The sequence below is a fragment of the Myotis davidii genome, unplaced genomic scaffold (genome assembly GCF_000327345.1).
Source record: "Myotis davidii unplaced genomic scaffold, ASM32734v1 scaffold341, whole genome shotgun sequence".
NCBI classification, from domain to species: domain Eukaryota; kingdom Metazoa; phylum Chordata; class Mammalia; order Chiroptera; family Vespertilionidae; genus Myotis; species Myotis davidii.
In genome coordinates, this window is record NW_006291021.1 from 548,153 (window position 1) to 560,101 (window position 11,949).

At 50.7% G+C, this 11,949-nt stretch overlaps 1 protein-coding gene across 8 annotated transcripts in view; it reads left to right on the forward strand.

Annotated features, from left to right (window-relative positions):
* RFX2 (regulatory factor X2) overlaps nucleotides 1-7,512 on the forward strand; it is an 85,782-nt gene extending 78,270 nt beyond the window's left edge. For all 8 annotated transcript variants that reach the window (XM_015564279.1, XM_015564278.1, XM_015564283.1 and 5 more), the window contains 4 exons: nucleotides 27-176; nucleotides 906-1,127; nucleotides 6,280-6,433; nucleotides 7,470-7,512. In XM_015564279.1, the coding sequence (XP_015419765.1) occupies nucleotides 27-176; nucleotides 906-1,127 (372 nt within the window). In that variant the 3' untranslated portion in view covers nucleotides 6,280-6,433; nucleotides 7,470-7,512. The remainder of the gene's footprint in view (nucleotides 1-26; nucleotides 177-905; nucleotides 1,128-6,279; nucleotides 6,434-7,469) is intronic.
* The last annotated feature ends 4,437 nt before the right edge of the window (nucleotides 7,513-11,949 follow it).

Below are 11,949 nucleotides of genomic sequence, written 5' to 3' on the forward strand. Positions count from 1 at the left end.
CCCTCTCATGCCGTCTTTGGCCACAGGTCAGCGTGGTCAGCGCCTTCGCCCAGACCCTGCGGAGATACACATCCCTCAACCACCTGGCACAGGCGGCTCGGGCCGTGCTTCAGAACACTTCCCAGATCAACCAGATGCTCAGCGACCTCAACCGCGTGGACTTTGCCAACGTGCAGGTGACTTTCCCCACAGCCTGGATGGGGCTCCAGGACCAGACTGCAAGGCAGGGACAATGTGCGCGTGACCCCAACCCCTCTGGACTGGACTTGCACCCCTTAGAAAAAGGCATAAACCCTCAATCTGCAGCCATAGCAAACCCAGCGCACATTTCTGCTGCAGGAACTAGATTCAGGGTCGGCCCACCCAAGGACCGCAGGTCTCCACTTCAGGATCTCTCAGCCTCTCAGAGTTGTGACCATCACCTAGATTCATTTTCTTTAAAATTGTACCTTCCTATTGCCACATTCATGGTTCTTTCTTTGGGCCTAGAAAAGTTCAGGCTGTCAGTAAATGGATCCTGCTACTGTATTTATGTCAAGTTCAGGCCCTGGGTCAACCCACTAAACACACACACATTCACAAGAGTGACCACTCAAAAATAAAACCAAAGACATGGTATAATTGGAGATATAGGTCCGGGAAACCTGGATTTAAGTCCTTATATGCTGGGACAGGTTCCCTCTCTGTTCCATTGTCTCCGTCCCCATGAGATTGGGTACTAATGGTGCTTGACTGCAGTTGGAAAAGGCCACGGGTGAGGATGGGTGCATGCTCGGCCTAAGGTCAGACGTGGAGCTGGTGCTCAGGAGATGGCCGCAGTCTGGGTCCCTGGGCTCTCACCCATGGCATTGGTAGCGGGGGCTGTCACTGACTCTCTCTTCTGACCCCCGCCCTTGCACCTGCAGGAGCAAGCCTCGTGGGTGTGCCAGTGCAAGGAGAGCGTGGTGCAGCGGCTAGAGCAGGACTTCAAGCTGACCCTGCAGCAGCAGAGCTCCCTGGACCAGTGGGCCAGCTGGCTCGACAACGTGGTCACGCAGGTCCTGAAGCAGCATGCGGGCAGCCCCAGCTTCCCCAAGGCTGCCCGGCAACCACCTTCTCCCCAGCCCTTGAAAGCCGACCTTTTATAGGTAAGTGCCCCTTGAACTCCCCGAGAACTCTGGAAGGGCAGGAGTGGAGGGCTCCAGAGGTCCCGCCTTCAGTAGCCAAAAGCCCAAACCAGGGCCCAACCTGTAGGCCTCATCTGACAGGCTTGCTCCCAGGGTCAGGCCCAGAGGCACCCTGTGGCCTAAAAGTAGGTGGCAAGCTTCCACAGACAGAAATCGTCATCGAGCCTTCTGGAGAAACATAGCAGCTTGAGCCCATGTGTTTATTTCTGCTCCCCAGCAGAACTCGACAAAGTGGCAGTAAAGGAAGTGGTGAAAAGGCATAAATCCCCAGAACAAGGAGAACAGGAGAGCAGATGATGGCGGATCAATGAGTGAGAGCAAGAGTTGGGGGGTGCTGTGAGGTGGTCAGTTAGGTCAGTGAGCCAGACGGGGAGCAACCATTGGGCTTTTAGTCACTCACTTCCAAGTGCAAGCAGGAGACAGAAACCGGCGTCACTTCCCCTGTGGTCCCATGTGTCCCTGCAGAATGGTACTGGGCAAGGGTCAGGTGTGTCGAGAGTATATATAGCTTAAATTATATATGTAAATACATGTTAATCATAATTGTATACGAATATAGAAATAATTATTATATATTAACTAGAGGCCCAGTGCAAGAAAATCATGCGGGAGGGGTGAGGCAGGGGGCCCCTCAGCCCGCCTGCAACCTCTCACAGTCCGGGACCCCTCGCTCCTTACCGCCTGCCTGCAGCAGAGGCGCCACCGCCACTGAGCTTGCCAGCCGTGAGCCTGGCTTCTGCCTGAGCACACTGACCACCAGGGGGCAGCTCCTGCGTTGAGCATCTGCCCCTTGGTGGTCAGTGCGCATCATAGTGACCGGTCGTTCTGCTGTCCAGTCGATTGCATATCAGGGTTTTATTATATAGGATATATAAAGAGATGTATTACAAGGAACTGGCTCATGCAATTGTGAGGGCCTGAAAGTCTGAAATCTGTGGGGCAGGCCAGCGGCTGGAGACTCAGGCAGGCAACACTGCAGGCCATGGTGGGATTTCTTATTCAGGGAAGCCTCCGTTTTGCTCTGAAGGCCTTTCAACTGATTAGGTGAGGCCCATGTTATCAAGGGTAATCTTCACTTATGTCGAGAGGTGATAGATGGGAACCACAGCCACAAAATAACTCCACAGCAACACCTGGACACTGTTTGATTGAATAACGGGGCACCAGAGCCTAGCCAAGTTGACACATAAACTGTCACAGAAAGTAAATATGAGAGAGGAAAAAATATGAAGAAAGAAAAAAATGTGAGAAAAATCATAAAAGAAAAACGAAAGGATTTGATCTAGAAGGTTCACTAATTATTTTAAATGACAGAAAATGGAGGGAAAGAAAATAATAAAACCATAATCAAGCAGCTGTCTCAGAACTGAAGGGCACCAGCCTCCAAACTGAAGAAGCTGCCGTGTTTCCAATACAATGAATGACACCCTCCCCACGGAGCATCCCTGTGGAGTATTAGGCTGGAGACAACCGAAAAGGCGTCCAAGAAAAGTGACAGGCCACACTGAAGGCCTAAGAACCAGAACAGTGTCTTCTGACTGAACTAGAATTCAGGATCTAGTTCTTCCTGTGAGTCTGGGTACAGAGAAAGCAGTATCTTCAGAATTCTGAAGGAAAACTGTTTCCAAGATGCAATTCTAACCTTTGTAGAAGGGAGCAGGGGAACTGGGGCTTCAGAAGGGACACTGCCCAGAAGACACGGACTGTGCTTGCTAACAGCAGCCCAGCAGTTCTGCAGGGGAGTCCTGGTCTCAGTGATAAATACATAGAAAATTGAACATTTTTAAAGAAGGGTCAGTTGCCCTGGCTGGTTTGGCTCAGTGGATAGAGCATTCACCTGCATACTGAAGGGTCCCAGGTTCAATTCTGGTCAGGGACACATGCCAGAGATCAGTTAACCCCAGGAAAATGATAGCCACTCTAAGGCTTTCAGGCCATGCGTGATCCAGCTGAACAGGGAGTTACAGCTGTCAGGTCAGACCACGCTTCACCTGATTGTGCAAATAAACTGTTATTAACACTAGGCCATACTCACTGTTTATGGATCCTTAGCAGAGTTGTGACCATGTGCCACAAAGCTGAAAATATTTACTATCTGGGTCTTATTAAAAAAACAACAAAACAAAAAAACTTCCCTGGTCTCTCAGCCAACTGCCCAGTAACTCCCTGTTCTCAACTCCCTCCTCACTTTCTACTCTAGCCTTGCCACCCCAGGGTCTTACACTGCCTTCCTCTGCCCCATTTAGCCATGTGGCTAGATCATCACCAGAGAAGCCTTCCCAGACCTCCCTAAGTAAAAGCACGCTCCTGCTATTCCTCTGTCCCTCATGCCTTGCTTTTTCTCATGGTCACCTGTCACCTTGTTCTCTCTTTGCCTATCGGTTGTCTGTCTCCTCTGTGATCGAGCACATACCCCAAGAGCTAGGATGTTGTTTTTTCCACTGCACCTTTCCCAGCCCCTAAAGGTGGGTTGAGTGAGTAAAGAAGGAAATGTGAGCCTAATATACTGCCTGGCTCAGCTGTGAGCTTAACACCCCATTGTCACATAAGGGAACACTGAGCCAAAAAGTGCTGTTAAGCAACATTGAGATGACGGATGAAGAAGGCGGTGCACCCCTGAGTCTGGTACAGAGACAGTGCCTGTGGTGGCGTGTCTCAGGGAAAGTCATGATTTGACCAGTCGAGAGCAGTAGAATGAGCCTATGACTTAGAAATGTGAAAACGAGAACACAGCTAAAGTTGAAGGGGGCCGTTGCCTCTGTGTCATGGGCACTTTTCGCTATAAGGATGAAACACTACCTGACTTCATTTTATTGGGTTTAAGGGACTTATTTCTGTAGCATCCACGAGAAAACGGTACAGGGATGGGCACAAGCTTCATGAGGGATCACCATGCTCAGGTTGAGCTTCTCCTGGTGCAGTTCCACTAATGTTCCTACTGCAGGAAGCTATCAGCCCGTGTGGAGTACCCGAAACATACCTGGAGATGGTTCAGAAAAGCTACTTGAACTGAAGCATAGCACCAGATGCCAAGGTTGGGGGTAGTGGGTACAGAGTGCCAGCACAGGAGGAAGTGGGGGGTTTCAGGGGAAGGGAGGTTGGAACTGAGCTGGGTGGGCCACAGATGGGAGGTGAGACCTGAAGAGTATGGACATGGGGTCCCCTAACAAACAGTGTTTGAACAGCCTGAGTTGTCATGAGCGTCCAGACCTGTTACCTTGTGTCTGACAAAGAGCTCCTGGAGAAGGGAACTGGCACAATCTCAAACCAAGCACAGCTTCCTGGGGTGGGGAGTGGAGGGAGAGGTAGCGAGAGGTGAGCAGGGGGTGAGCCTCCTTCCCAGAGACCTGCAGTCCACGGCCCTTCATTTACTAAGGGGAGTTGACCGTACAGAGCCAAAGAAGCTTCTAAAGAGAAAACGTATCACAAACCCTGAGCCCTTTCACCCTGTCCACTTAAAAGCACACCCTTTGCATTCAAGAATGTTCTTCAAGTGACCTTTACTTTCTAAAGTGCCAGTTTGGACACAGTCACCACATGGGTTCCTTCGTTGGTTACTCTTCCTAAGGCATCTCACCTTCAGTCCAAATCAGACCATGAGGGAAGAGGCGGCGCACCATGACAACATGTGATGCCAAGTGTGCCCCTCGCTTGGCCAATAAGCCTGTGAGATAAAGCATCACGGTCTTCGGGCACCCGCACAGATTTGTACAGAGCACCCTAAGCCATCTCAAAGCCACAACCAACTGAAGCCAGCTGTCATTTTCTGTGGCTAAACAAAACTGCCTTCAGAGTGCATCTACACGCTGGCCCAGAGATGCAAAAAGATTAAATAAACTAATGTCACAGCTGTCTTTACTAACTCCCTGCAGCCCCATTGTGATTATACAAGTACGGACATTTTCAGCCTATTAAAAGTTAAACTGAGACATTAAAATTTCCAAACATTTGAACAAATACCAATTCGAATTGGTCAGCGTGAAACCCAAAGTGTCAGGAGCCTCCACCAACAGGAATGAGGACAAGGTGTTATGGAGAAAATGAGGAAGCAAAGCAGTGACATGATTTGACTGGCTACAGTTCGAGCAGCTGCCTTATTTGGGAACTAGTTGTGACTCCTTGTTTGTAAGTTTCACTCTCAGACATTGACATGGCTTAGATTTTGGTTTGCTTACTAGGCTCAAGGCATCAGAGCACCCCAGTGTGATAACCCCTTATTTAATTACTGTAATAGTCTGTATTTACATTGTGTCTCCCTTCCCGTCTTGCCCTGCCTATGTCTTGTATTGCTACGATAGTGATTAGACTTAGCTGAGAGTAGGTGAGCTCTGAAATGGGCATTTGAGTGTTTGGGACTACATGGCAGATGTGTGTATAGACCTGGGTTTCTGGTTGGGTGCCATGTTACTTGAGATCAGGGGTCACTTTTTGTTCTTTAAAAAGAATCCGATACTAAGTATTTTTGAATAATAGTTTTATTGGCACATGGCATACACATGTAAACAAATAGGCATGGCTGTGTGCCAATAAAACTTTATTTATAAACACTGAAACATGAATTTCAGATACTTTTCATGGGTCAAAAAATAATTCTTCTTTTGACTTTTCCCCCAACCATTTAAAATGTAAAAACTATTCTTAGCGCTCAGGTTGTATAAAAACAGGGTGGTAAGCTAGGTTTGGTCTGGAGTGGGCTTTAGTTTGCCAACCCAGAGGCAAAGGCACCCTGAAATTCTGTCTTGTTTTTAGGCACCTAAACCACAGAGTGAAGAGGGAAGGATACAGGGCAGGCTGGGAAAGATGGCCTGCTGTTGGGGAGTCATTATGGCGCTGAAAAGACTCCTTACCAAAGGCGGTCTCTAAGGCTTATGTCAGAGACTGTCACCTTTATGTTCTCAGTGGCCTCTTAGAGCCACTGCTCCTGCTCACCTCCCATCTGCCTGTCCCCACCTGAGTTACACTGGGACATGGGGGTGGTCTGGCAACTGGCATGCCCCTTGTAGGTCTAAGAGGTCCCCAGACGACCCCAGAGCTGAAGAAAAGCCTGGTTCGCCTGCCTGGTGGGGCTCCGTGCTCCCAAAAGGTGCCTAGCCTCTGTCTGCCCGTCCCCCAGCTCCATGGTGATCCGAGACCTCACCCTGCGCAGTGCTGCCAGCTTCGGCTCCTTCCACCTGATACGCCTGCTGTATGATGAGTACATGTTCTATCTGGTGGAGCACCGCGTCGCCAAGGCAACCGGGGAGACACCCATTGCTGTGATGGGAGAGGTGAGGACCAGAGAAGTCTCCAGGGGTGAGGGAGTCTGCTGAGTATGACACAGTGGACAGTGGGCAGGAAAGAGCTCTCATGCTGGAGCCTGCAGGCCTGGGTTCAGATCCTGTCTCCTCGGCCAAGTCTTTATTCTCATTCTGAGCAGGATACCCTGCCTCTGAATGAGGCCTCAAACACAGGCCTTTTTTTTTTATTGTGGTAAAATACATATAACATACAATTTACTATTTTAACCATTTTGAAGTGAACAATTCAGTGACATTTAGTACATTCACAGTGTTGTGCAATATTACCTCTATCTAATTCCAGAACAGTCTATCACCCAAAAGAGAAGCCCCATTCCCATCCTCCTCCCAGCACCTGGCAACCATGAATCTGTCTCTGGATTTGCTTGTTCTGGACATTTCACATGAAATCACACTATGTGGCCTTTGGTCTCTGGCTTCTCATACTGAGCATCATGTTTTCAAGGTTTATCCACGTTGTAGGGGGTGTCAGTGCTTTGCTCTTTTTAGTGGCTGAATAATATTCCAGTATGTGGATGTTCAGCATTTTGTTTGTCCATTCATCTATTGATGGACATTTGGGCTCTTTCCACCTTTTGGCTATTGTGAATTGTGCTGCAGTAAACGTGTGTACAAGTTTTTGTTTGAACACCTATTTTCAGTTATTTTGGGTATCTACCCAGGAGTGGAATTTCTGGGTCATGTGGGATTATTTTGAGGAAGAAATGAGGTTATACTTATACAGCTTTTGGAACATAATAAGCCCTTGATAAATGCCAGCTATTCCTTCACTGTCACTATTCAGAGGCCACAGCCCCTGTCTCTTCTCTGGCCTGAGCAGTCAGCACCCCCTCAACTCTCTAGTAGCTCTTAGACACAACCCAGGAAGTGGCAGAGGGGACACATAGCATCATAGCTACTTCTTATATAAGAAGCCCTCACTTACAAAGCAAAAGCCTGTTTTAACTGCTGACACTCACGAGGACCCACTCTGCCGAGGGCCTGACGCTGGTCTTCTCTCTTTCAGTTCAACGACCTCGCCTCCCTGTCACTGACACTGCTGGACAAAGGTGGGTGTGTCCGTGGCTTTCCCATGAGGCTTACTCCTGTGAGTGGCCTGGTGGAAAATCAGGGCAGCTTCTCGGGTGGGTTGAGAGACTCAGGAGCTGGCACCCAGACAGAGGGTGACACCCAGGCAGCAGTAGGTGTCCCAGTGATGCCTCCTAGTAGTCCTGTCCTCTCCTACTTGAGTGTGGCACTTCATGGGCACCCAAGCCAGGCTCCAAGGAGCAGGGCCACAGCCAGGAATGAGGTGGGAGGGAGGATTTGAAGAGGTAGCAGGGCAGAAAGGCCTCCAGCTCCAGCCCATTCCCTGCCCCCAGAGGGGTGGGAGGACCAAGCACTAAGGGAAAACCTGCCAGGAATGTGACCCAGGCAAATGAGCACTGGTCAAGAGAAGTCACGGATAAAAAGGCCGGGAAGGACCAGGTTAACCAGACCAGAGCTGAGGTTTGTTCATGCCTGAGCGCCTCTGAGGATGTGCTTCTCTCTCCCTCCCTCCTGTCACCCCCCACTCACCCCTTTCTCCCCAACACTAACCCCACAGATGACATCAGTGAAGACCGGAGCAGTGAGGCCGATGCGGATGCCCGCAGCCTGGGTGAGCCCCTGGTAAAACGGGAGCGCAGCGACCCGAACCACTCCCTGTAGGGTATGTAGCACTGAGGCCCTTCCCCAGGCCTGCCTGGCCTCCTCGAGCTCCACAACAGTCGTGCCTCTTACATGAAGTGACCTTGACTCTGACTCACAGGATCCCAGGGCATGTGCACCCTGAAAGGACATGCTGTTCCTCCCCAAGAAAACTGTTGTTCACCACGGCTGAAGGTCACACCTGGTTCTGAGTACCTGAGTGGCTCCCCTGGGGGTCACCGGATCATCTTTTCCTCCTGACTGTCGTAGTTCTCCCGTCTGCTGGACTGTGACCTTCAGGCCACTTCCACACACCCCGCTGAGCTGGAAAGACCAAGCTGGGCAGGTCAGCACCTCTGCGTTGGGCTTCTCCATTCAGCCCAGTCCAGTTTTCACCGTGATTTTTAAAACTCAGGCACAGCCCAGGAAGGAAGGGTGTCCCATAGCTGTTGGTCAGTCCCACGCTGACCTCATCCACGGAGACCCTGCTCTGGTGCCCCTGTGATGGAAAGACGTGTCTCCGCACTGCACCCCATGGCCTCTCGTAGACAGACTGTCCTCGGCCTCCTGTCCTGTGCTGAAGCAGGGAGGTCCCAGGGCCCCACTTCTAGACTCTAAAGGTCCACACAGCGTGTCCCTAGATGGCAGGCAGCCCGTGGGCCCATGTGGCTCAAAGAACAAGTCACAGAAATAGGCCTGCTGTGCTAAGAATTAACACCAGAAGGATTACCAGCACCAGGAAGGACTGTGGGACTGTCCAAGGCTACAGACAACATGAAGCCAACCGCTGAGTCTGCAACACGTCTGATCCAAGGGGGCCCAGGCAGTCATTGTTCCAGTGGTGCATTCAGAAGCCCTCCATCCCGCCAAAGCTGCACCAATAGCCGTGCCTGCAGTGTGGTCCACAGAATCTTCCAGAATGCCTGCCTTGGAATTGGTGATCCTGGAGAACGGTGACCCTGGGCAGGTCCCACCTTTAACTGATTGAAGTTGAGATCTTTTCTGGGGACAAACAAATCCCAAGGACTTGGACAGCCCTGAACTTTAAACTCTCAATCTGTGTCCCAATAGCAACACGCACTTGATTGCTCCGTGTGAGAGTCCTGTCCCAAAAGCAACTGCAAAGAAAGACAAACCTCTAGTCTAGGAAGTGCCATCTAACGCAATGCAAATGTTTCTCTCTTTGGAAATATCTATACCAATAGTTCTGTGCTCCAATTGTTATTAGAACATTTCTTAATAATGTATATTGCAGTATATTTGGTCCCCAATATTTTATCTCATTCACGTCAAGCAGGAGTGCTGGGCCCACCTCGGCCCTCGCCAGGTGTGCGGGGTAGTGGCAGGGAGGAAATGGCAAGAAAGAGACTCGCTGACTGTAGAAACCCCAAGTCCATGATGATCACAATGTTTGTCTGGGCTTAGCGTTCAAGACTTAGATGAAATCAGACAGAGAGAATGTCTTTAAATATACACCTCCTCTGCTGGAAGGCCCCGAAGCCCACGGGGCGTGCACTGTGATGGCCTCTTCTTTCCCAGTGTCAGCTGGGTTCTGCCTTAGGCTCTGCCGTGTCCTTTGCAGGATTCCACGAGGAGGACTACAAATGACAGTAAAGACACGAGTCTTCCGAGCCTGTTCTCGTTTTTCATTGCAGTAAACACATTAAGCATACCCATCTGGGGGTCACAATCCACACTCCAGCCCCCTCCCACCCCAGGGTGCTGGAGGGTAGATGCTCCCTCCCGCCTGCTCGGAGCAGCAGCTTGGAGAAGGAGCATGTTCTTGAAGCTTCACTTAGCAAGGCCGTCCAGGGCCAAAGATGGCAAGAAACAATTCCTAGCACAGGATGGTCGAGGCCATTTGTAAACTGAGTAAATTCATTCAAATATTACAGAATAAATCCACACTCCAGCCACTGAAGCAGCCCACCAGTTGTTCTCAAGGTTTATTTGGGGGCGGGGGGGCGGGGGTGGCTGGCAAATCCAGAATCTCCTAAGAAGCAATGCTAGAGCTTGTTCCAAAATCGCCAATCCCTGGGCCCCAGCTGAAGAAAGCCTGCCTCTTGGGATTGGGCTGGACCTGGGAATCCATATTGTGACCACCATTGCCCAGGGGAGTGTGACACAGGGGATCATAGGACTCTGAAGAAACCCAGCAGAGGAGAGTGATGCCATTCCTGATCAGCCTCCCCTAAAAGCAGCTTCTCACTGCCAGGCCAGTACCCCACATACCCCCAGAGATGCTCAGCCTTAGGCCCCAGAGCAGGCCTCTCTGTCCCAGGAAGTGGCCCTGGGCCATAGGTCCCTTCTAGAATCCTCTATGATGGGGCCTCCAGGTGACACTAAAATTGTCCATCACTTCCTTGGGCTGGGACTCCAGGGTCGTGCTTGGCTTAATGCTCTTCTGTCACTATCTTGAAATTCTTAATTTTGGAACAAAGGGCCTACATTTTCATTTTCACTGGGCCCCACAAATTCCATGGCTGATCCTGGTGAACTCCCTCTTCTTCAGGCCCTGACACTGTGCTGATTCCCTGCCAGTCTCACGGAACCCAGACTCGCCCCTACTCTCTGGTGATTCACAATTTCAGCTACTTAGCAACAATAGCTCTTGCACCAAACAGTAGGCCACCCCCCCTCCCCCACCTTCCCCTTCAGAGAAGCAGGCTGGGTGTTGGGTGGCAGGGTCCCTGCAGGAGAATCAGGCCCTGCCCTTGGGGTCTAAGTGGTGGTGGATTGAACATGGGTGGTGCCTACGTGATTACTGCCCCAGGAGTCAGAGAGATGAGCAAGGGAACCTGCTGAAGTCCCACAGGCTGCCAAGTTCCTTGGAGGGCCCACTGGGTAAGGGCTCTGGGAAGCAGGCATTGCACAATGGAGGGAACCTCGTCCTACCTACCAAGAGCCTCTGGGAGTTTCTGCCTAATCACAGGAGCTCCACAATAGACACTTTGGTCTGATCTCCTCTTTTTGATGATCTTCCAAGGCAGGTATTATCCCGATTGTACGCATGGGGAAATTGGAGCTGCTGGCTGGAATGCAGACATGATGGCTGGAGCACCAACAGCCAGCTTAGATCTTGAGGTGGATGTTATCTAATACGGATGGTAAAGCAATGTGACAGAAGGAGCCTGGGTCCCTGGTGATCATTATAGCTTTAATGGCCCCATCAGAATTCAATAAGCCACAGTTGGGGGGAAAGGGAGTCCAGGGGGACCCATAGGTGCCCCTACACACCCCACTGCAGGTGTTAACTCTTGTCTGCCTTGCTCAAGACTATTTCCCAATTCTAGCACACTGTATGCTCAGCAAACATTTAGTGGATGAGTGAGTGAATTAATGAATGAAGAAGGCCTCTGGGAGAAGATACTATTCCTGGGGATCATGGGAAAGTAGAGGAAAGGAGAGAAAATGTGGAGGAAAGATGAGGAATAGACAAAGCGAAACTTGGGAGGCCACCATCAGAATTTTTAAAGCTGGACTGATTCTGGAAGGATGGATTAAACATGAAGAAACTGGAAGCAAGGTCAACTAGGTACTTGTTAAAGTCTACAAGGGAGGCTGTAGGGGTTGAACTGAAGTGTGGTAGGGGAAGGGGGGACAAGGGCCAAGGCCTGCTAGAGCCACTGTCCAGCAGCAGGCCGAGTGGGTTATAAAATCACTAGTGGCTCGGTGCACAAAAATTTGTGCACTTGGGGGGGAGGGGGGCTGTCCCTCCTGTGCCCTCTCAAAGTCTGGGACCCCTCGGGAGATAACGACCTTCTGGCTTAGGCCCGTTCCTGGGTGGCAGAGGGCAGGCCCAATCCCTAGATGCAGCC